Source organism: Scyliorhinus torazame, chromosome 7 (genome assembly GCF_047496885.1).
Source record: "Scyliorhinus torazame isolate Kashiwa2021f chromosome 7, sScyTor2.1, whole genome shotgun sequence".
In the NCBI taxonomy this organism is placed as follows: domain Eukaryota; kingdom Metazoa; phylum Chordata; class Chondrichthyes; order Carcharhiniformes; family Scyliorhinidae; genus Scyliorhinus; species Scyliorhinus torazame.
The window spans coordinates 173,578,499-173,604,161 of NC_092713.1; the positions used below are offsets into that span (position 1 = coordinate 173,578,499).

Below are 25,663 nucleotides of genomic sequence, written 5' to 3' on the forward strand. Positions count from 1 at the left end.
AATATTTTTCGTCAGTATTCACTCAGGAAAAAGATAATGTTGTGGAGGAGAATGCGGAGACCCAGGCTATTAGAATAGATGGCATTGAGGTACGTAGGGAAGAGGTGTTGGCAATTCTGGACAGGCTGAAAATAGATAAGTCCCCGGGGCCTGATGGGATTTATCCTAGGATTCTCTGGGAGGCCAGGGAAGAGATTGCTGGACCTTTGGCTTTGATTTTTATGTCATCATTGGCTACAGGAATAGTGCCAGAGGACTGGAGGATAGCAAATGTGGTCCCTTTGTTCAAAAAGGGGAGCAGAGACAACCCCGGCAACTATAGACCGGTGAGCCTCACGTCTGTAGTGGGTAAAGTCTTGGAGGGGATTATAAGAGACAAGATTTATAATCATCTAGATAGGAATAATATGATCAGGGATAGTCAGCATGGCTTTGTGAAGGGTAGGTCATGCCTCACAAACCTTATCGAGTTCTTTGAGAAGGTGACTGAACAGGTAGACGAGGGTAGAGCAGTTGATGTGGTGTATATGGATTTCAGTAAAGCGTTTGATAAGGTTCCCCACGGTAGGCTATTGCAGAAAATACGGAGGCTGGGGATTGAGGGTGATTTAGAGATATGGATCAGAAATTGGCTAGCTGAAAGAAGACAGAGGGTGGTGGTTGATGGGAAATGTTCAGAATGGAGTTCAGTTACAAGTGGCGTACCACAAGGATCTGTTCTGGGGCCGTTGCTGTTCGTCATTTTTATCAATGACCTAGAGGAAGGCGCAGAAGGGTGGGTGAGTAAATTTGCAGACGACACTAAAGTCGGTGGTGTTGTCGACAGTGTGGAAGGATGTAGTAGGTTACAGAGGGACATAGATAAGCTGCAGAGCTGGGCTGAGAGGTGGCAAATGGAGTTTAATGTAGAGAAGTGTGAGGTGATTCACTTTGGAAGGAATAACAGAAATGCGGAATATTTGGCTAATGGTAAAGTTCTTGGAAGTGTGGATGAGCAGAGGGATCTAGGTGTCCATGTACATAGATCCCTGAAAGTTTCCACCCAGGTTGATAGGGTTGTGAAGAAGGCCTATGGAGTGTTGGCCTTTATTGGTAGAGGGATTGAGTTCCGGAGTCAGGAGGTCATGTTGCAGCTGTACAAAACTCTGGTACGGCCGCATTTGGAGTATTGCGTACAGTTCTGGTCACCGCATTATAGGAAGGCTTTGGAGCGGGTGCAGAGGAGATTTACCAGGATGTTGCCTGGTATGGAGGGAAAATCTTATGAGGAAAGGCTGATGGACTTGAGGTTGTTTTCGTTGGAGAGAAGAAGGTTAAGAGGAGACTTAATAGAGGCATACAAAATGATCAGGGGGTTAGATAGGGTGGACAGTGAGAGCCTTCTCCCGCGGATGGAAATGGCTGGCACGAGGGGACATAGCTTTAAACTGAGGGGTAATAGAGATAGGACAGAGGTCAGAGGTAGGTTCTTTACGCAAAGAGTGGTGAGGCCGTGGAATGCCCTACCTGCAACAGTAGTGTACTCGCCAACATTGTAGGCATTTAAAAGTTTATTGGATAAGCATATGGATGATAATGGCATAGTGTCGGTTAGATGGCTTTTGTTTTGGTGCAACATCGTGGGCCGAAGGGCCTGTACTGCGCTGTATTGTTCTATGTTCTAACCCAGAGCCCCCGGCACACAAACACATGTGAGCCCATAAGGATATATGTGGATGGATCTTCCACAGTATTGGATGGGAAGCCCAGAACAGGTTGCGGTATATATGTCGAGGACGCGCCCTAGAAGAAATAGCAATAAAACTTCCAGGCCACTTAGGTGTGCAGGCAGCAGAGCTTGCGGCCATCGCATATATAGTGGAACACCCAGATTACTTCCCCAGCCCAGCAGACATATACTCGGACAGCCTCTATGTCTGCAACAGCCTTACGGAATTCCTGCCCCTGTGGAAAGCAAGAGGATTTGTTTCCGCAGACGGAAAACCCCTCCCCCTCAGCCCCATTGCTCCGTCACATCTTAGAGAGAGCACAGAACAGGACTTTTGGGAGAGTCAGAGTTCGTAGTCATCATCGTTCCTCCCCCCCTGGAAATGCAAAAGCCGACGCACTGGCTAAAGCAGGTTCCAGTCATGGATACTTTTGGACACCCCCCGAAAGCGCACCAGTGAGTGCAGTTCAGGTCTCACAGACTAAGATCGAGGATCTAGTGGAGGCCCAGAAGCAGGACAGTAATCTCAGGGAGATTTTAAAAGGAAAATATCCAGCACCCTACGAGAGATTTAGAAATGGACTGACAACACATGACGGTGTGGTGTTAAAAGACACCCTTTATGTGGCTCCTGAACAGGACAGGAATCAACTGATTTGTTTATTCCATGACGGTCATATACATCAGGGAATCGATCCCACTACAGCCCATCTCAAGCAGCTTTGTTGGTGGCCGAGTTTAAAGTAGGATGTTAATCACTACATCGAGAATTGCCTTATCTGCTTTGATTTGAATCTTACTAATCGGTGTATTGATCATTACTCGGACATGAACCTCGTGGCGGTATCATAAAGATACCTGGCGACTCGAGAGCAAAGGTAATAAAATAGAGCAATTGAACCAAGGAGAATGTTAGCAACAACTGCAACATGTTGGAATCTGCCGAATGCAATCCCAGACAATCCGGAATGTGGCGACTAGGGGCTTTTCACAGTAACTTCATTTGAAGCCTACTTGTGACAATAAGTGATTTTCATTTCATTTCATATCTGGTTGAGGAACTTCGGCTCAGAGTTTCTGAGCCCGAGTCGGAGTTGCAGACATTGCACAGCGTCAGGCAGGGGGCAAAGAGTTACTTTGGTCCAGGAGGCAGTTACAGCCCTTTGGTTAGGCAGAACTTTAGAGCTGGTCAATGGTCAAGGACAGGAGGGTGTGAATGCGAGTCAGGAATGGGGAACGAGCAGGTAGTGATGGAGGAGACTCAACCCCTGGCTGCGAAGGAGGTGCTTGCTACCTGTGTGGATGAAGAAAAGGATGAACAAACTGGCAATGAAGTCATGATGCAGGAAGCCATTGAGGTGGGGGGGGGTTTGAGAGGGGAGTGAAAAGGGACATTATAGTGCTCAGGGCCAGCATCACTCTGTACCCTAACAGGCTATTTAAACATCCAAAAAGATAAAACAGGCAACAGAACATCAGAGCGATGCGGATTCAGGGAAGGGATAAAGTTTAGCAGTAACTCTACATCAGCGAGTAAGGTTTGTCGAGGCACCAGGAGTAAAATAATGAAATTGAAAGGCTCTTTTTCGGAATGTGCAGGATATCCACAAGATCATCGATGAATTAATGGCAACAATAGAGATAAATGTAATGGTGATCTACTCATGGTGAGGGAGGTTGGGAAATAAATATTCTCGGGTACACAAGATTTTAAAACAAAAGCAAATAGAATTCATAGAATCCATAAAGTGCAGGAGGCCATTAGGCCCCTCAAGTCTGCAACAGACCTTCGAAAGAGCACCTCACCCATGCCCCCTCTCCCCCATCCCCATAACACCACTTTGTTAAGACATTAAGGGCAATTTAGCATGGCCAATCCACCTAACCTTCATATCTTTGGACTGTGGGAGGAAACCCACGCAGACGTGGGGAAAACGTGCAACTCCACACGATGACCTTAACTTTGAGGCCAAGTGAAAAAACAAACGTAGTCCAAATGATTAAGATATAAACACACATTCTTGCAGAACATATAGATGTATGTTCCTGATGTTTCCCCCGACATAACGGTCTCACAAGGCACAATTCAAAAATCTAAATATACAGATAATCCACTCAACTAGGTGCGATCATTGCAAATTAATTTATATAAAATAACAAGATCCACACTTAAACAGGAAAAAGAGTCATTGCTTAGTTTCCAAAGGTATCACACTCGACCACTGCTACACAAAGATCAAGGGCACCTACCGATCCATCCCCCGACCGCACTTTGGAAAATCGGACACAGGAGGTGCACCTCCTCTCGGCATTCAAGCACAATCTTAAGCAAGAGAATCCGGTTAAGAAGGTTGTGTAGTGCTGGTCCGAGGCAACAGAAGAGCTCCTACGTGACTGTTGCAGTCAGTGAACTGGTCCTTATTTAAGAACCCAGCAACTAACCTAAACGAGTATGCCACCACCGTCATAAACTTCATCAGCAAGTGCGTAGAAGACTAGACGCCATAGAACATAGAACATTACAGCGCAGTACAGGCCCTTCGGCCCTCGATGTTGCACCGACCTGTGAAACCACTCTAAAGCCCATCTACACTATTCCCTTATCGTCCATATGTCTATCCAATGACCATTTGAATGCCCTTAGTGTTGGCGAGCACACTACTGTTGCAGGCAGGGCATTCCACGCCCTTACTACTCTCTGAGTAAAGAACCAACCCCTGACATCTGTCCTATATCTATCTCCCCTCAATTTAAAGCTATGCCCCCTCGTGCTAGACATCACCATCCGAGGAAAAAGGCTCTCACTGTCCACCCTATCTAATCCTCTGATCATCTTGTATGCCTCAATTAAGTCACCTCTTAACCTTCTTCTCTCTAACAAAAACAGTCTCAAGTCCCTCAGCCTTCCCTCATAAGATCTTCCCCCCACGCCAGGCAACATTCTGGTAAATCTCCTCTGCACCCTTTCCAATGCTTCCACATTCTTCCTATAATGCGGCGACCAGAATTGCACGCAATACTCCAAATGGGGCCGCACCAGAGTTTTGTACAGCTGCAACATGACCTCATGGCTCCGAAACTCAATCCCTCAACCAATAAAAGCTAACACACCGTACGCCTTCTTAACAACCCTCTCAACCTGGGTGGCAACTTTCGGGGATCTATGTACATGGACACCGAGATCTCTGCTCATCCACACTGCCAAGAATCTTACCATTAGCCCAGTACTCTGTCTTCCTGTTATTCCTTCCAAAATGAATCACCTCACACTTTTCTGCATTAAACTCCATTTGCCACCTCTCAGCCCAGCGCTGCAGCTTATCTATGTCCCTCTGTAACTTGTAACATCCTTCCGCACTGTCCACAACTCCACCGACTTTAGTGTCATCTGAAAATGTACTCACCCATCCTTCTACGCCCTCGTCCAGGTCATTCATAAAAATTACAAACAGCAGTGGCCCCAAAACAGATCCTTGTGGTACACCACTAGTAACTGGACTCCAGTCTGAACATCCAATATGGCCTCTCGTTGGCCTATCTACATACTGTGTCAGGAAACCCTCCTGCACACATTGGACAAAAACGGACCCATCAAAAGTACTCGAACTATAGCGTTTCCAGTCAATATTTGGAAAGTTAAAGTCCCCCATCACAACTACCCAGTTGCTTTCGCTCCTATCCAGAATCATGTTTGCAATCCTTTCCTCTACATTTCTGAAACTTTTCGGAGGCCTATAGAACACCCCAACAGGGTTATCTCTCCTTTCCTGTTTCTAACCTCAGCCCATACTACCTCAGTAGACAGGTCCTCATCAAACATCCTTTCTGCCACCGTAATACTGTCCTTGATTAACAATGCCACCCCTCCCCCTCTTTTACCACCTTCCCTGAGCTTACTGAAATATCTAAACCCCAGCACCTGCAACAACCATTCCTGTCCCTGCTCTATCCATGTCTCCGAAATGGCCACAACATTGAAGTCCCAGATACCAACCCATGCCGCAAGTTCACCCACCTTTCCGGATGCTCCTGGCGTTGAAGAAGACACACTTTAAACCACCTTCCTGCCTGCCGGTCCACTCCTGCAACTTTGAAACCTTACTCATGACCTCACTACTCTCAACCTCCTGTATACTGGAGCTACAATTCAGGTTCCCAATCCCCTGAACTAGTTTAAACCCTCCCGAAGAGCATTAGCAAATTTCCCTCCCAGGATATTGGTACCCCTCTGGTCCAGGTGTAGACCATCCCGTTTGTAGAGGTCCCACCTACCCCAGAATGAGCCCCAATTATCCAGGAATCTAAAACCCTCCCTCCTGCACCATCCAGGGCAGCACGGTAGCATTGTGGATAGCACAATTGCTTCACAGCTCCAGGGTCCCAGGTTCGATTCTGGCTTGGGTCACTGTCTGTGCGGAGTCTGCACATCCTCCTCGTGTGTGCGTGGGTTTCCTCCGGGTGCTCCGGTTTCCTCCCACTGTCCAAAGATGTGCAGGTTAGGTGGATTGGCCATGATAAATTGCCCTTAGTGTCCAAAATTGCCCTTAGTGTTGGGTGGGGTTACTGGGTTATGGGGATAGGGTGGAGGTGTTGACCTTGGGTAGGGTGCTCTTTCCAAGAGCCGGTGCAGACTCGATGGGCTGATTGGTCTCCTTCTGCACTGTAAATTCTATGTCTATCCCTGTAGCCACATGTTCAACTCCTCTCGCTTCCTATTCCTCGTCTCGCTAGCACGTGTCACGGGTAACAACCCAGAGATAATAACTGTTTGTCCTAGATCTAAGTTTCCACCCTAGCTCCCTGAATTCCTGCCTTACATCCCTATCCCTACCTATGTTGTTGGTACCTATGTGGACCACGACTTGGGGCTGCTCCCCCTCCCCCTTAAGGATCCCGAAAACACGATCCGAGACATCACGAACCCTGGCACCTGTGAGGCAACACACCAACTGCGAGTCTCTCTCGTTCCCACAGAATCTCCTATCTATCCCCCAACGATGGAGTCTCCAATAACTAATGCTCTACTCCTCTCCCCCCTTCCCTTTTGAGCAACAGGGACAGACTCTCTGCCAGAGATCTGTACCCCATGGCTTACCCCTGGTAAGTCCCCCCCCCCTAATGCTCTACTCCTCTCCCCCCTTCCCTTCTGAGCAACAGGGACAGACTCTGTGCCAGAGATCTGTACCCCATGGCTTACCCCTGGTAAGTCCCCCCCCCCCCCCCCTCCAACAGTATCCAAAGCGGCATACTTCTTACTCAGGGGAACGACCACAGGGGATCCCTGTACTGACTGCTTCCTCCCAGCCCCTCTCACCGTCACTCATCTATCTTTATTCTTCAGAGTAACAACATCCCTGAAGCTTCTATCTATAACCACCTCTGCCTCCCGAATGATCCGAAGTTCATCCAGCTCCAGCTCCCTAATGCGGTTTCTGAGGAGCTGGATTTGGGTGCACTTCCCACAGATGAAATCAGCAGGGACACTGACTGCGTCCCTCACCACAAACATTCTGCAGGAGGAACATTGCACAACCTTCCCTGCCATCCCCATCCAGATTTAAAAAAAGAAAGAAAGAGCTTACCTGTTATTCACTCTCCCACTTAGGTTAAAGGAGGTGGAAGGGTAGGGGACACTACAAGTGTGTCTAGAGTTTAGAAACTGCCCAACTTAAATAGAGGTAAAAAGAAAACACTTAACCAGCAACCACTGCGCCCCACATAAAAACAGCAATCAGCTGTTATTGGCCTTCGCAAACAATTTAAATCTTTACTACTTACCCAGCAGTCACTCTTTCCTCACTCCGACTGGATTCAGCTGGAAACTCCCTACAGTAAGTTTTTAAAAAAATTTACTCCCCTTCTCAGCACGATAACACGTGGGGGCAAAGAAAAGAAAAACTACTCACCAGTCACCAGCCAATCACTTACCTGCAGGCTGTGACATCACGGTTCAACTTCTTTCTACTTCTACCTGCCCTCGAGCCTTCCGCTTGATCTTTACAGCGGTTGGTTTTTTTTGGTGAGAGGAAAGGGTAGGGAGGGAAACACTGAAGAAGTGTTTCGGGTTTAAGTGTCACTTGACAACTTAAGGTCAGGGTGACCACAATGCATGTATGCAAATTTCCCCCGCAACAGACAATCAGCAGCTTTGGGAGGAAACCGGAGCACCTGGAGGAAACCCACACACACAGGGGGAGAACATGCAGACTCCGCACAGACAGTGACCCAGCGGGGAATCGAACCTGGGACCCTGGCGCTGTGAAGCCACAGTGCTATCCACTTGTGCTACCGTCCTGCCCTTAAATTGAAATGAGGTGATCCTCCCTTTCGACAAAAACCCTGCATATCTCTCCTCTACCTCATTCCTCACACCTGCTCCGACAGCAGTCGGCTAAGTCCAGTTAAAGCTACAGTCTGCCCTGTAGTATTCTCCACTTTTGTTCCCTTTTTGGAACCCTCCTTATGAACTCCCACCATTCTCATGGGCTTTTCTTGTAACATCCAACATGCTGAAAGAACATGTTCCACCTTGTTACTGAGGCTTCACACTCAGTACCTTCTTTCCTGGTCTTAGAAGATGTTGGGTCATTCCCAGCTATCCATTCCTCACCATGCCAACCTGCCTTCCTTTCTTCCTCTCTCCCTCATCCTATCCTTTTCCAAATTATTGGGCTGACAGAACAAAGGTTTAAAAATGTATGGACCAGCTCATAATCGTCAGCCTTGCTGATGGGTGTTTCCAGCACCCTGCTCTTATTCAAACTTTGCTTTCAGTTTGAGGATTTTACTATAGAGTTATTCAGGCTTCTAAAGTTTTAGGAATTGAGCACTCTTCTGCAGAGGGAGAGAGTCCTGGTCTTTGCTTGCCGCCTGTATTGGTTTTCCTGTAGATTACTTCATCCAGGTTCACTGCAGCCTTGCAACTCCTTCTGGAGGGGGAGAAAAAGCAGGCCCTTGTCCCTCTGCGTCCAGGAGTCAAACTACTTGGGACTCTGAAAACAAATTCCACTGGGACAGGATCCAATCACCACCTGCAACGGGCAGAATCCGGCCAATTCATTGGGCCCCAGCTAATCAATCAAACCGAGTCCCAGCCCATTTCTTTTTCTGGTGTTGACAAGTCTGAAACGCCTGTTCAAACTAGCAGAATGTTCTCTCTGGTAACTTCTGAATTCCTTATTCTCTCTGTTGCTTGACTTAAAGATATATGTCCATTAATCACCCATGGATCAAAAATTATAACGTCACAATAAAAGGGCAATAAGGGAATGAACAGGATTCTATGGAACATATTGGTCTCTCTTTTCTCGTTTAATACACTCCTGACAACATACTGCCTCGACCTGGGGAAAAGTCAGCCCATGAATTTTGGCTTAAAATTGCCTCAATACACCTCATGCAAAAGTCAACCTTACTTTTTCAGAGATCAAATCCCATTAGTTGCCCCACTGCCGCCCCCCCCCCCCCCCCCCCCCCATCCTCCCGAGATCCCTTCATACTCACCAAGAAAAGGTAACAGGGAGGATTCAGGATCCAGGAAATCCTTGTTGTCGACATGTTTGTCGATCAGAAACTGCCATGAATGGATGCTCCTCTACCACCAGCATCATGGACAGCCCAAATCGCCGAGGAGGGACCTGCACCATTGACAAATCTGTTGATGGCAACCGAGCCACAGAACTTTTTTTTTTCTTTTAATAGTATTTTATTAAGGTATTTGAAAATTTTTATAACAGTAACATAAACAATGACATCAACATGGTAAAATAAACATTTCCCCCCCAGCCCAATCTTCACGCACCTCAACCATACAACAACAATCCCCCCCCTTGGAATACTGCATCTGTTGACATTTTAATTATTTAAATTTTCCCTGAAAAAGTCGACGAACGGCTGCCGCCTCCGGGTGAACCCTAACATTGACCCTCTTAAGGGAAACTTTATTTTCTCGAGACTGAGAAACCCAGCCATGTCACTAACCCAGGTCTCTACACTCGGGGGCTTCGAGTCCCTCCACATTAACAAGATCCCTCTCCGGGCTACCAGGGAGGCAAAGGCCAGGACGTCGGCCTCTTTCGCCCCCTGAACTCCCGGATCTACCGACACTCCAAAAATCGCTACCTCTGGACTCGGCACCACCCATGTTTTTAGTACTGTGGACATTGCCTTAGCAAAATCCTGCCAAAGCCCGCTAAGCTTCAGGCATGCCCAAAACATGTGGACATGATTTGCTGGGCTTCCTGCGCACCTCGCACACCTATCCTCAACCCCGAAGAGCTTACTCATCCAAGCCGCTGTCATGTGTGCCCGGTGGACTACCTTAAATTGTATCAGGCGAAGCCTGGCGCACGATGGGGAGGTATTAACCCTGCTTAGGACATCCACCCATAGCCACGCCTCTATCTCTCCTCCTAGCTCGTCCTCCCACTTGCCCTTAAGCTCCTCCACCGGGATTTCCTCCGCCTCCGAAAGCTCCTGGTAAATATCCGATACCTTCCCCTCTCCCAGCCAGGTACTGGAAACTACTCTATCCTGTATCCCCCGTGGTGGCAGCAGCGGAAAGGCCGGCACCTGTTTTCTCAGGAAGTCTCGCAACTGCAAATACCTAAAACCATTCCCTGCTAGCAATTTAAATTTACCCTCCAAAGCTTTCAAGCTGGGAAAGCTCCCATCTGTAAATAGATGTCCCATCCTTCCAATTCCTGCCCTCTGCCAACTCCGGAACCTGCCATCCGGTGCAAATCTATGGTTATTATAAATCGGGGTCCAAATCGATGCTCTCTCCACTCTCTTATATCTCCTCCATTGCCCCCAGATCCTCAGAGCCACCACTACCACCGGACTTGTGGAGTATCGGGCCGGCGAGAACGGCAGAGGTGCTGTTACCAATGCTCCAAGACTGGTGTCTTTACGTGACGCTGCCTCCATCAGCTCCCATGCCTCCCCCTCCCCCACTTCCTGATCATGTCTATATTAGCCGCCCAGTAGTAATTGCAGAAGTTCGGCAACGTAAACTGCGCTCCAGCAACACTTTCTTCACTCGCGGGGTTTTACCCGCCCACAGAAAGCCCAAAATAATCTTATTCACCCGCTTGAAAAAGGCCTTGGGGATGAAGATAGGGAGGCACTGAAAGACAAACAGAAATCTGGGGAGGACCATCATTTTCATGGTCTGTACCCTCCCCGCCAGTGATAGCAGGAGCATGTCCCTTCTCTTAAAGTCCGCTTCCATTTGTTCTACCAACCGGGATAGGTTTAACTTGTGTAGTACCTCCCATTTCCAGGCCACCTGGATTCCCAGATATCGAAAGCTCTACCCTACCATTCTAAGCGGCAGCTCTCCCAGTCGCTTCTCCTGTCCACTTGCCTGGATCGTAAACATCTCGCTTTTCCCCATGTTCAATTTATACCCCGAAAAATTGCCAAATTCCCCCAAGATTCGCATTACTTTCCCCATCCCCTCCAACGGGTCTGAAATGTACAAGAGCAGGTCATCTGCATAGAGCAAGACCCGGTGCTCCACCCCCCCCCCCCCCCCCCCCCGAACCAGCCCTTTCCAGTTTCTAAAGGCTCTTAACGCCATGGCCAATGGCCAGAGCAAACAGTAACGGAGAGAGGGGGCACCCTTGCCTCGTCCCTCGGTGTAGTTCAAAATACCCCGACCTCAGCCGGTTCGTACGCACACTCGCTACTGGTGCCTGATAGAGCAACCACACCCAGTCAATAAAGCCCTCACCAAACCCAAACCTTCCCAGCGCCTCCCACAGGTAATTCCGCCCCCCCCCCCGATCAAAAGCCTTCTCCGCATCCATCGCTACCACCACCTCCGCCTCCTCTCCTTCCGAGGGCATCATAATAACATTTAGAAGCCTTCGAACATTGGTCTTGAGTTGCCTGCCCTTAAGAAATCCCGTCTGGTCTTCCCCTATCACCCCCGGGACACAGTCCTCTATCCTTGTGGCCAATATCTTAGCCAGCAGTTTGGCGTCCACATTCAGTAGAGAAATCGGCCTGTATGACCCGCATTGCTCCGGATCCTTCTCCCGTTTCAAGATCAATGAAATCGAGGCCTGCAAAATTGTTGGGGGGAGAACTCCCTTCTCTCTTGCTTCGTTAATTGTCCTCACCAGCAGTGGGCTCAATATCTCTGAAAACTTCTTATAGAATTCCACCGGGTAGCCGTCAGGCCCTGGGGCCTTGCCCGACTGCATGCCCTTCAGCCTCTTGATTATTTCCTCAATCTCAATTGGGGCTCCCAGCCTCTCCGCCAGGTCCTCCTCCACCCTCGGGAACCTCAACTGATCCAGAAATTGCCTCATCCCCTCCACCCCAGCCGGGGGGTCCGACTCATATAATTTACTATGAAAGTCCTTAAACACCTCGTTCACCCCCGCTGGGTCCAGGGCAGTATTACCATCTCTACTCTTTACTTTACCTATCTCCCTGGCCGCCTCTCTTTTCCTGCACTGGTGCGCCAACATTCTGCTCGCCTTTTCCCCGTACTCATGAATCGCCCCCCCCCCCCCCCCCCCCCCCCCCCCCCCACCCCCTTGCCTTCCTCAACTGTTCCACTGCTTTCCCTGTGGTCAACAGCCCAAACTCCAACTGTAACCTCCGCCGCTCCCTCAGTAGCCCCACATCCGGGGCCTCCGAGTATCTCCTGTCCACCTGGAGTATCTCTTCCACTAATCTATCTCTCTCAGCCTGTTCCACCTTTCACTGTGGGCCCGTATCGAGATTAATTCCCCTCTGACTACTGCCTTCAAAGCTTCCCAGACCGTCGCTGCAGAGACCTCCCCCGTATCATTTGTTTCCAGGTAGTTCTGGATGGACTTGTTAACCCGCCCACAGACCGCCTCGTCCGCTAGCAACCCCACATCCAGTTTCCACAGCGGGCGTCACCCTCTCTCCACACTAACCCGTAGATCCACCCAGTGCGGGACATGATCTGACATTGCAATTGACGAGTACTCAGTATCCACCACCTCCGGTATTAGCACCCTGCTCAGAACAAAAAAGTTGATGCGAGAGTATACCTTGTGGACATGTGAAAAAAAGAAAGACCCCTTCGTCCTCAGCTCTCCCCACCCCCCCCCCCCCCGCCCACCATGAATAAACATTTTTAAAGCATCACATTCCCCAGAATACAAACATCAGAAAAAACAGTGAAGAAACAGTCACTTTAGAAAAATAGTCACCCAAAAAGCAGAACCAAATTCAAAGCCCATCCCCCCCCCCTCTAACAAGGTCCCTGCAAGACAGAGCAACCTTTACCCATCCACACAGCCCATTATTTCACATAGAGCTACTTAAATTTATACAATCCAGCACTACAAGTCGCTGCCACAGTACTTCTCCAAGGCTTAAGTGTTTTTTAATTCGCCTCCAGCTTCATTTCTTTAATAAAGGTCCATACTTCATCTGGCGTTTCAAAATAGAAGTCCCATTCCTCATGTGTGACCCACAGACGGGCTGGGTACAGCATCCCGAACTTCACCCCCTTCTTAAAGAGGGTTGTTTCTGCCCGATTGAATCCAGCTCGCCTCTTGGCCAAATCCGCTGCCAGGTTCTGATAGATGCACAACTCACAGTTCTCCCACTTGCTGCTCCGTTCTTTCTTGGCCCACCGCAAAACGTGTTCCTTGTCCTTGAAACGGTGAAAACAAACCACCATGGCCCTCGGCGGTTCGTTCGCTGTGGGCTTCCTTGCGAGGAGGAGGAGCAGTCTCTGTCAGGGAGAGAACCTGAGAACATCTAAGACACTCAGAGGGTAAGAAGGTAAGTAAGTGATTTTTACTCATTTTTACTTTTATACCTTTTTCAAATTGTGTGTGTCGGGGGGAAACTGAAGTGACATCACAGAAAAGCTGTGGCCTGAGTGGCTGGTTGGGAATCTACACTAAATTTAAAAAATTAAGCATTGGTAACTAATTAAACATAATTACTTAATTATAATTTAGAGGGATATCTAAGCCAGAGATCGGAGAGTACTATATTTAGCTTTCGCATTTCTATTAGAAATCTAGTGCTAGGAAACAGATAGTTAACAGTAACTTTGAAAATTTTAAAAAATATATATTAAAAAAAAAAATTTTTTTTTTAAATTTTAATTTTAATTAATTGACGCAATGTCAGTTAGAGGGGTGCAGTGCTCTGACTGTGAGATGTGGCAGGTCCGGGAGGCTTCCAGCGTCCCGGATGGCTTCATCTGCAGAAAATGCACCCAACTGGAGCTCCTCACAGACCGCATGGTTCGGTTGGAGCAGCAATTGGATGCACTTAGGAGCATGCAGGTGGCGGAAAGCATCATAGATCGCAGTTATGTAAATGTGGTCACACCCAAGGTGCAGGCAGAGAAATGGGTGACCACCAGAAAGGGCAGGCAGTCAGTGCAGGAATCCCCTGTGGTTGTCCCCCTCTCGAACAGGTATACCCCTTTGGATACTGTCAGGGGGGATAGCCTGTCAGGGGAAAACAGCAGCAGCTAGAGCAGTGGCACCACGGCTGGCTCTGATGTTCAGAAGGGAGGGTCAAAGCGCAGAAGAGTAATAGTAATAGGGGACTCTATAGTCAGGGGCACAGATAGGCGCTTCTGTGGAAGTGAAAGAGACTCCAGGATGGTATGTTGCCTCCCTGGTGCCAGGGTCCAGGATGTCTCCGAACGGGTAGAGGGCATCCTGAAGGGGGAGGGCAAACAGGCAGAGGTCGTTGTACATATTGGTACTAACGACATAGGCAGGAAGGGGCATGAGGTCCTGCAGCAGGAGTTCAGGGAGCTAGGCAGAAAGTTAAAAGACAGGACCTCGAGGGTTGTAATCTCGGGATTACTCCCTGTGCCACGTGCCAGTGAGGCTAGAAATAGGAAGATAGAGCAGCTAAACACGTGGCTAAACAGCTGGTGTAGGAGGGAGGGTTTCCGTTATCTGGACCACTGGGAGCTCTTCCAGGGCAGGTGTGACCTATATAAGAAGGACGGGTTGCATCTAAACTGGAGAGGCATAAATATCCTGGCCGCGAGGTTTGCCAGTGTCACACGGGAGGGTTTAAACTAGTATGACAGTGGGGTGGGCATGGGAGCAATAGGTCAGAAGGTGAGAGCATTGAGGGAGAACTAGGGAATAGGGACAGTGGGGCTCTGAGGCAGAGCAGACAGGGAGAAGTTGCTGAACACAGCGGGTCTGGGGGCCTGAAGTGCATATGTTTTAATGCAAGAAGTATTACGGGTAAGGCAGATGAACTTAGAGCTTGGATTAGTACTTGGAACTATGATGTTGTTGTCATTACAGAGACCTGGTTGAGGGAAGGGCAGGATTGGCAGCTAAACGTTCCAGGATTTAGATGTTTCAGGCGGGATAGAGGGGGATGTAAAGGGGAGGCGGAGTTGCGCTACTCGTTTGGGAGAATATCACAGCTGTACTGCGGGAGGACACCTCAGAGGGCAGTGAGGCATATGGGTAGAGATCAGGAATAAGAAGGGTGCAGTCACAATGTTGAAGGTTTACTACAGGCCTCCCAACAGCCAGCGGGAGATAGAGGAGCAGATAGGTAGACAGATTTTGGAAAAGAGTAAAAACAACAGGGTTGTGGTGATGGGAGGCTTCAACTTCCCCAATATTGACTGGGACTCACTTAGTGTCAGGGGCTTAGACGGGGCGGAGTTTGTAAGGAGCATCCAGGAGGGCTTCTTAAAACAATATGTAGACAGTCCAACTAGGGAAGGGGCGGTACTGGACCTGGTATTGGGGAATGAGCCCGGCCAGGTGGTAGATGTTTCAGTAGGGGAGCATTTCGGTAACAGTGACCACAATTCAGTAAGTTTTAAAGTACTGGTGGACAAGGATAAGAGTGGTCCTAGGATGAATGTGCTAAATTGGGGGAAGGCTAATTTTAACAATACTAGGCGGGAACTGAAGAACATAGATTGGGGGCGGATGTTTGAGGGAAAATCAACATCTGACATGTGGGAGGCTTTCAAGTGGCAGTTGAAAGGAATTCAGGACCGGCATGTTCCTGTGAGGAAGAAGGATAAATACGGCAATCTTCGGGAACCTTGGATAACGAGAGAAATTGTAGGCCTCGTCAAAAAGAAAAAGGAGGCATTTGTCAGGTCTAAAAGGCTGGGAACAGACGAAGCCTGTGTGGAATATAAGGAAAGTAGGAAGGAGCTTAAGCAAGGAGTCAGGAGGGCTAGAAGGGGTCACGAAAAGTCATTGGCAAATAGGGTTAAGGAAAATCCCAAGGCTTTTTACACGTACATAAAAAGCAAGAGGGTAGCCAGGGAAAGGGTTGGCCCACTGAAGGATAGGCAAGGGAATCTCTGTGTGGAGCCAGAGGAAATGGGCAAGGTACTAAATGAATACTTTGCATCAGTATTCACCAAAGAGAAGACATTGGTAGATGTTGAGTCTGGAGAAGGGTGTGTAGATAGCCTGGGTCACATTGAGATCCAAAAAGACGAGGTGTTGGGTGTCTTAATAAATATTAAGGTAGATAAATCCCCAGGGCCTGATGGGATCGACCCCAGAATACTGAAGGAGGCTGGAGAGGAAATTGCTGAGGCCTTGACAGAAATCTTTGGATCCTCACTGTCTTCAGGGGATGTCCCGGAGGACTGGAGAATAGCCAATGTTGTTCCTCTGTTTAAGAAGGGTAGCAAGGATAATCCCGGGAACTACAGGCCGGTGAGCCTTACTTCAGTGGTAGGGAAATTACTGGAGAGAATTCTTCGAGACATGATCTACTCCCATTTGGAAGCAAATGGACGTATTAGTGAGGCGCAGCATGGTTTTGTGAAGGGGAGGTCATGTCTCACTAACTTGATAGAGTTTTTCGAGGAGGTCACTAAGATGATTGATGCAGGTAGGGCAGTGGATGTTGTCTATATGGACTTCAGTAAGGCCTTTGACAAGGTCCCTCATGGTAGACTAGTACAAAAGGTGAAGTCACACGGGATCAGGGGTGAGCTGGCAAGGTGGATACAGAACTGGCTAGGTCATAGAAGGCAGAGAGTAGCAATGGAAGGATGCTTTTCTAATTGGAGGGCTGTGACCAGTGGTGTTCCACAGGGATCAGTGCTGGGACCGTTGCTCTTTGTAGTGTATATATAAATGATTTGGAGGAAAATGTAACTGGTCTGATTAGTAAGTTTGCAGACGACACAAAGGTTGGTGGAATTGCGGCTAGCGATGAGGACTGTCAGAGGATACGGCAGGATTTAGATAGTTTGGAGACTTGGCCGGAGAGATGGCAGATGGAGTTTAATCCGGACAAATGTGAGGTAATGCATTTTGGAAGGTCTAATGCAGGTAGGGAATATACAGTGAATGGTAGAACCCTCAAGAGTATTGAAAGTCAAAGAGATCTAGGAGTACAGGCCACAGGTCATTGAAAGGGGCAACACAGGTGGAGAAGGTAGTCGAGAAGGCATACGGCATGCTTGCCTTCATTGGCCGTGGCATTGAGTATAAGAATTGGCAAGTCATGTTGCAGCTGTATCGAATCTTAGTTCGGCCACACTTGGAGTATAGTGTTCAATTCTGGTCGCCACACTACCAGAATGATGTGGAGGCTTTAGAGAGGGTGCAGAAGAGATTTACCAGAATGTTGCCTGGTATGGAGGGCATTAGCTATGAGGAGCGATTGAATAAACTCGGTTTGTTCTCACTGGAACGAAGGAGGTTGAGGGGAGACCTGATAGAGGTATACAAAATTATGAGGGGCATAGATAGAGTGGATAGTCAGAGGCTTTTCCCCAGGGTAGAGGGGTCAATTACTAGGGGGCAGAGGTTTAAGGTGAGAGGGGCAAGGTTTAGAGTAGATGTACGAGGCAAGTTTTTTACGCAGAGGGTAGTGGGTGCCTGGAACTCGCTACCGGAGGAGGTGGTGGAAGCAGGGACGATAGTGACATTTAAGGGGCATCTTGACAAATACATGAATAGGATGGGAATAGAGGGATACGGACCCAGGAAGTGTAGAAGATTGTAGTTTAGTCGGGCAGCATGGTCAGCTTGGAGGGCCGAAGGGCCTGTTCCTGTGCTGTACATTTCTTTGTTCTTTGTTCTAAGGGCTCTGTGCGCTCTGTCCAATTCCAGGGGCCGAGAGAACGCCTTAGCCCCCATCAACTTCTCCAACATGTCCGTCACAGGCCCTGGCATCTGATACCTCACTGCCTTCAGGGAGGCCAACAATTCTGAGATTCTGCCTCCTGGACGTATTCTCCAGGTCCTCCAGCTTCTCCTGCATCCTTTTCTGGCGGTCGTTCATCATCCCCACCTTGCTTTCCAGCGTGGTTATATACTCCTCATGCTCGGACAACTTTTGTTCCACCTCCTGGATCACTCTCTCGTGGGTTTCCTGATTCTGAACCACTTGATCAATCGAAGCCTTAATCGGGTCCAGCGTGTCCTTCTTCAGCTTGGCGAAGCAATCCTCGAAAAACTTCACCAGCTGCTCCGTTGACCACTGTGCCGTCTCCCCGCGGCCCTTGCCCTCCGCCACGCTGTCCCGTGTTACCAGCTCTGCTTGCGTCTCCTTTATAGGACTTTGTCGTCTCACACGGCCACTTCTGATCCAATTCTCCATACACCGGAGGGGGATTTCTCCTTAATATCTCACTCTTCACTGATTTATCCCATAAAATCCGCAAAAAAACGGGGGGAAAAGGTCCAAAATTCTGTTACAGGCGGGAGCTATCAAATGTGCGACCTACTGCTCCATGGCCGCCACTGTAAGTCCACCGAGCCACAGAACTAAATAGTGCAGCAGACTGGACTTCACCTGGTACACCCATTTACAACACAACAGCAGGCAGGGACAGCTAGTCAATCAACGGAATCAGTCAGATAGCTAAACCACGGATAGGATGCTGGATGCTGTCTGGACCTAAATCACACATCAACCCCCTGAAAAGTCCACACTCAACTTATTGCCTCCAAGATCGGTTTCAGGGATGTGTCTTTAATACGGATTTTTACAGTAAGTACTGGTCATCATACCACTCAAGGGTGGTTCCTGTGCCGTATTGTTCTTTGTACATGTTTGACTAAGCTTTTTCAAACTGACTGAATGCCACTTGGATGTCAAGTTTGTGAAGAAGCACCTTGGGCCTTTTGCAATTAAGATGATACGCAGATACAAATTGTTATAGTTGCTGATGACACCAAATTAGGTGGCTCAATAAATAGAGCAGATGGGAACTGAATGTTGCGGAGACAGTGGCAGGTTCTAAGTGGAGGCAGCATATGTGGGGTGTGGGGCCTCAGACAAGGGAACATATATGGCGACACATTTGTCAGTGCTGTTGCTTCGCAGCGCCAGGGACCCGGGTTCGATTCCCGGCTTGGGTCACTGTCTGTGCGGAGTCTGCACGTTCTCCCCGTGTCTGCGTGGGTTTCCTCCGGGTGCTCCGGTTTCCTCCCACAAATCCTGAAAGACGTGATGTTAGGGAATTTGGACATTCTGAATTCTCCCTCAGTTGTATCCGAACAGGCACCGGAGCGTGGCGCCGAGGGGCTTTTCACGGTAACTTCATCGCAGTGTTAATGTAAGCCTACTTGTGACACTAATAAATATTATGTGGGCCAAAGAGAGATATGTTTTCTAATGCCGAGGAGTTCAAAATTATGGGGCAACAGAATCAGGGGTCATGGTCCAGAAACCACAAAGTTGGGACAGGTAGAAAGATAATTAAAGAGGCTAGTGCTTACTGAGGAATGGAAGATTTGCTACAATGTATAGAGCTCTGTGGCCATCTAAAATTGCCTCCCGCAAAGAGTGATGGGAAATTTGGCCAAGCTTGGACACAATCAGACTGCAGCTTGCAAATATACAAACTGCAGCCCAGACTTTATGCAGAAATTCACACCTGCAAAAGGCCATTAAAAGGCAATTAAAGGAACAATAGAACTACCTTGTCCATCACATCGTCTGCCAGATGCAGCGGCACCAAGCCCCTGCTCAGAACACTCCCAGGATTGGCCACTGAGGGCCCACCCCAAAATCGATGTGGCAGCCCTTGATTTGGACGTGACCGATCGGGGGATAGACCCTTGATCAATTGATTGACAGCGACCCAGAGACCACCCACAAAAGGGGCAGAGAGTCCAAAGCTGGTTACAAGGCAGCGCAGGTCTTCACTCGCTCTCTCTCGACTGCCGCAGCAACAACGGTGAATCCACCAGCAAAGCAGAGCCCACGCCATCCACAGAGGACAACAACAGAACACAGACCACCTACAGAACCTCAGTGCTGCCAGACTACTGAATCCAGATAAGACCACATCCACTCTATCTGCCGGTCACCTGAAAGTTAAGTTAAGGTCGTTTAAGTGTGTTAGTTATCGTCCAATATGCATGAACGTGTGATTAATTAAGTAAACAACCTGTGTATGTCAAATAAACTATAATTGTACTAAACTACTTGTGTGACCATTTGTCCACGGAAACGGGTTAAATACAGTGTTATAAAAGAGCAACAGCTCGAGTTAGACTTCATCTGGATAATGGGTCCAGCACCGGACCTCAGGAAGGAGTGCAGCCTTGGTTCACCAGAATGCACCAGGGTAAAAAGAATCAAATGATGAGCAGAGACTGAGTGAAGAACATTAAAGGGGAGATGAAATTGAGGTGCTTAAGATGAATGAAATAATCCCCAAATTAGAGCCAGACCATTTAGCAGTAAAGGCAGGAAGCAGCGCTGCAGTTGGGGAAATTTGGAACTCTCACCCAGAATATTGAAAAATTCAAAGTAGACTTTTGCTCAGTAAAGACATTCAGGGATGATGAAGCAAGGCAGATACAGATCAGCCATCAGCTAACTATAGTGAGCATGGATTGACCCATGCTGTGCTGTTAACTAATTGGATGATACCGAATGTCAAGGCCATTGGGTGGTGAGGGAATATCAAGGCTTCCAGTTTCTGATGAGAAAGTTTTCCATCAACGATGTTCCAATTAACATTGCTGCCAACTGCGCTGAGGACCCGGGTTCGATCTGGCTCTGGATCACTGTCAGTGTGGATTTTGCACATTCTCTCCGTGAGTTTCACCCCCACAACCCAAAGGGTAGGTGGATTGGCCATGATAAATTGCCCCTTAATTTGAAAAAAATAATTAGGTACTCTAAATTAAAAAAAAAACAATGTTCTCATGACTTTGACTGTTGAATACTTGTCAATTTCGCTGCCAAGGTCATTTGGGGAAGGTGAGTGGAGATGGTGGAATGAGTCAAGTTATTGTACAAGTGGAAGAGGGGTTTTGTGCGGATGAAGCAGAGACGTTGAAGAGATAGCTCGAGTCTGCCAGCAGCAGCTTCACGAATGTACAACAAGTGAGCACTTGCTTAACTATGGTGTTAGTTTAAAAGCAGGAGATGATTATACGGATATTAGGAAAACCAATCACTAAACAAATAACTTGAAAAAACTTTTAATGATAGTCAGATGATTAGAAACAAAGTACGAGAGTGGAAAATGTACAAAAATGTGATTGAAATGTAGTGTTTGAATCGATAAATTAAGCTTCATCTTCAACACCACTAATCGAGAGAACTAAAATGAAACATTGGACTGTGTAAAGATTTAACCACAGGAAGCAGGTCCAACAAAGCTTGGTGACTGTGTTAAAAGGTCAGTATTTTACCCTGAACATCAGGATGCTGCTCCTGCCTCAGCCACGCTCCATCTAACCAAAAAACTGAGGGCAGATAAACAAAAAAGCAGTGCACTCTCGCAGCCAGGCCCTGCTCCTAACCCTGCAGCCAGGTTGGTGCTTGCCCCCACAGCCAGGGCGGTGTCCCACACCCATCCTCGCAGCCAAGACAGTGCCCTGCTCCCACCACCAACACCAAACTCTTGCCCCCGCCACCAGGCTGGTGCCCCACCCTCCACAACCAGACCCTCGCTGCCATCGCAGCAGCCAGGCTGGAGCCTGGCCCCATTGCCAGGCTGGTGCCCCTCCCACACCACCATAGCCAGGGCAGTGCCACATCCCCACCCAGCCAAACTCTTGCCAGGCTGGTGACCCCACCCCATGCTGCCACACTCTCGTCCCATCCCTGCAGCCAGTTTCATGTCACACTATCCCCCTCCAGTCATACCCATGGTCCGCCTCTCGCGTGCCCCCCTCCCCCCAAACCGTCACCGCCAGGCTGATGCCCGGCCCCCGTCCTCAGTCAGACCATGGCCCCCCCCCCCGCCCTCACAGTCAGATCCTATCCCCCGTCCTCACAGTCAGACCCTGCACACCCCCCCGTCCTCACAGTCAGACCCTGCCCCCCCACCCCATCCACAGTCAGATCCTCGCCCCCGCCCACAGTCAGACCCTGCCCCCCTCCCCCATCCTCAGTCAGACCCTCGCTCCCGTCCTCAGTCAGACCCTGCTCTCCCCCCCCCCCCGTCCACACAGTCAGACTCTCGCTCCCGTCCTGTCAGACCCTGCCTACCCCCGTCCTCTGTCAGACCCTCTCCCGACCTCACAGTCAGACCCTGCCCCCCCTCCCCAGTCAGACCCTCGCTCCTGTCCTCAGTCAGACCCTGCTCTCCCCCCCCCCATCCACACAGTCAGACCCTGCCCCCCCTCCCCGTCCTCACAGTCAGACTCTCGCTCCTGTCCTGTCAGACCCTGCCTCCCCCCGTCCTCAGTCAGACCCTCGCTCCCGACCTCAGTCAGACCCTGCCCCCCCTCTCCCCGTCAGACCCTCGCACCCCCCCCCCTCACAGTCAGACCCTGCCCCCCCCCCCCCCTCACAGTCAGACCCTCGCCCCCGTCCTCACAGTCAGACCCTTGCCCCTGCCCTCACAGTCAGACTGTGTCAATGGCACACCATATCTAGCCTTGTGTCACTGCAGGAATTGCGTTTCCCCTGTGACTGTGCAAACTGTTTCCCACCACAGCCTCTAGTGATCTATACAATGTTCTGTCATTTTATATTTACATCCATAGCTGTTACAGATCGAGATGATTAAAGCTCAGGGATTTCACAGACCCCAGTGTCACCACAGTTTGAAACACCTTTATTCTATCTGATTGCACAGAAGTTAGTGTCAATGAAGGACACATTCATCCAACACATGGTAGTTGAGGTATCTTGTTAAAAAATATACCCCTTCATGACAGTTCACCCTCAGTTACAAATCCAAACATAACTCAGGTTAAAAATAATGACTTCAAACCCAGTCACCATAAGACAGAGGCTCCGAAACTGAACTAGAGTCAGGTTACCTGGACAAGACTTTATGACCTGTCACAGAAAGGAATGGCCTGCGATCTTCTCTCTAGTCCAGCCCCTTGGTAATCCAATTGTACTGTTTATTGCAATCATCTCTGTGAAGTACAAGACAGACTTTATATCATTGCAATTACACCTGGCCCATGAGTCTATGGAAAATGCAAGTTTCTTATTCTTCAGAGAATTCAGTCTGTGAAAAGATTGTTCATGATTCAATCAACCTCATCATGTGTTGCTGACTCCACAAGGGGCTTTACCGGTTAGGACATCCTGGCACACGCCCCTACTGTAGCTGCTGAAGATCATGATGAACAGGAGGTTGGGAAATCTGCTATATGTTTTAATCAACTCCAATGAAGCAGTCTCCATAGCAACATGATGTGGGAGATATTAAGAGTGCTGGCTCCCCTCAGACTAGCTCCAGAACCTGAAAACAAAGGCAAAACATCGATGAGAAACTGCACTCTATCAGCCTGGCAATAAAATCATAGACAGGCCAAACACACCCCAGACCCAACAAATCAATCATACATCTCAGCAATAAACACTGCACATTCCAATTGTGTATTCACATTGTGAACGCTGTTTAATAACTGCGTATTGACACTGAACATAGAACATACAATGCAGAAGGAGGCCATTCGGCCCATTGAGTCTGCACCGACCCACTTAAGGCCTCACTTCCACCCTATCCCAGTAACCCAATAACCCCTCCTGACCTTTTTGGTCACTAAGGACAATTTATCATGGCCAATCCACCTAACCTGCACGTCTTTGGACTGTGGGAGGAAACCGGAGCACCCGGAGGAAACCCAGGCAGACACGGAGATTAACGTTCAGACTCCACACAGACAGTGACCTAGCGGGGAATCGAACCTGGGACCCTGGTGCTGTGAAGCCACAGTGCTATCCACTTGCTACTGTGCTGCCCACTGTGCGTATTCACATTGTGATCATGGTTTAATGCCTGTGTATTCAAACTGTGACCCTGGTGTGTTAATAACTGTGTATTCACACTGTGATCCCGGTGTGTAATGCCTATGTATTCAAACCGTGATCAGTTTAATAACTGCGCACTCACACTGGGATCCCATTGCGTAATAACAGTGTATTCACACTGTGATCCTGGTGTGTTAATAACGGTGTATTCACACTGTGATCCCAGTGTGTAATACCTATGTATTCAAACCGTGATCAGTTTAATAACTGTGTACTCACACTGTGATCCCAGTGTGTAATACCTATGTATTCAAACCGTGATCAGTTTAATAACTGTGTACTCACACTGTGGTCCAATTGTGTAATAACTATATTTACACTGATCCTGGTGTGTAATAACTCTGTATTCACACTTGGCTCCCTATGTGTTAGGTGGATTGGTCATGATAAATTGCCCTTCGTGTCCAAAATTGCCCTTGGTGTTGGGTGGGGTTATTGGGTTATGGGGATAGGGTGGAGGTGTTGACCTTCGGTAGGGTGCTTGTAGCCACATAAAATGGCTGATTCCCGATTAGAATGGCCAAACCCCGATTTAAAATGGCAAACGGAAGAGGCTGATGGGAAAATCAGCCAACAGGACTCAAACGGACAGCTGCAGGTAAAACAGTGTATTCACCTCTGGGGAAGTCAGTCCAGACCGATACCTGCAGCCATCAACATCACAACAACCCAGTCATCTGCATTTTAATCAGCCATCCCCGGGAACAATTGCTACAAATTAGCAACATAAAGCCGACCCAGATCTTTCGGCGCCAGCAGGGGCTGACACAAAGAAAGGTAAACGACCACCCCCCATTATTGGAGCATATCGAACCAAGTGATTGGGACCAAGTCCAATCACGTGGAACCAGGTACGAGGTCCGCCCCGAGAGGCGGGAGGCCCTTGGGGACTATAAGAATAGGGGCCAAGTTCAACTCGACCCTTCTTTTCCGGCTCTCATCCTTCAAGACCCTTCTACAAGAAAACTGTAAGTCTTACTCCAGCGATCGCTACCAGATAGGCGCTCCTGACTATCGACTTGTACCAGCTTTTGAATCCGCAGGCTCAGAACCAATTCGAAACACCATTCGTTTCCCTGACCTGGTGGGCCATTTCCAAAGTTAAGTATTGGCCTTTAGTGGTAGGTAGTAGTCTAGAAGTAGGATTATTGTGTAAGTATTAATTGCTGCATATAATAAATGAGCGTTGATTTAACTCTTACTAAGCGGTGTGTTGCATCATTAATCATTACTTGGACTTGAACCACGTGGCGGTATCAGAAAGATACCTGCCGACTCATGAGCAAAGGTGACAGAATAAGAATAAGTAAACCAAGGCTAAAACGAGCAACATGCTCTTTCCATGAGCCGGTGCAGACTCGATGGGCCGAATGGCCTCCTTCTGCACTGTAAATTCTATGATAATATATGTCAAATAACTCTGTATTCACATTGTGATCACTACTTAATAACTGTATTCAAACTGTGATCATTTTAAAAATTGCATTCACACTGTAATTCCGGTGTGTAATAACTCTGCATTCACATCGTGAATCCTGTGTATAATATACTATGTATTCACACTTTGAATCCTGTGTAATAACTGTGTATTCGCACTGTGATCCCGGTGTGTAATAACTGTGCATTCATACTGTGATCCCGGAGTGTAATATCTATGTATTCACACTGTGATCCCGATGTGCAATAATTATGTATTCACAATGTGATCCCGGTGTGTAATAACTGTGTATT

The 25,663-nt window shown here is 48.4% G+C and overlaps 1 protein-coding gene across 2 annotated transcripts in view; it reads right to left on the reverse strand.

Annotated features, from left to right (window-relative positions):
- Nucleotides 1-22,701: 22,701 nt before the first annotated feature.
- The window catches only part of cop1 (COP1 E3 ubiquitin ligase), a 380,546-nt gene continuing 377,584 nt past the window's right edge, over nt 22,702-25,663 (reverse strand). For both annotated transcript variants that reach the window (XM_072511804.1, XM_072511803.1), the window contains exon 20: nt 22,702-23,360. In XM_072511804.1, coding sequence (XP_072367905.1) covers nt 23,343-23,360 — 18 coding nt within the window. In that variant the 3' untranslated portion in view covers nt 22,702-23,342. The remainder of the gene's footprint in view (nt 23,361-25,663) is intronic.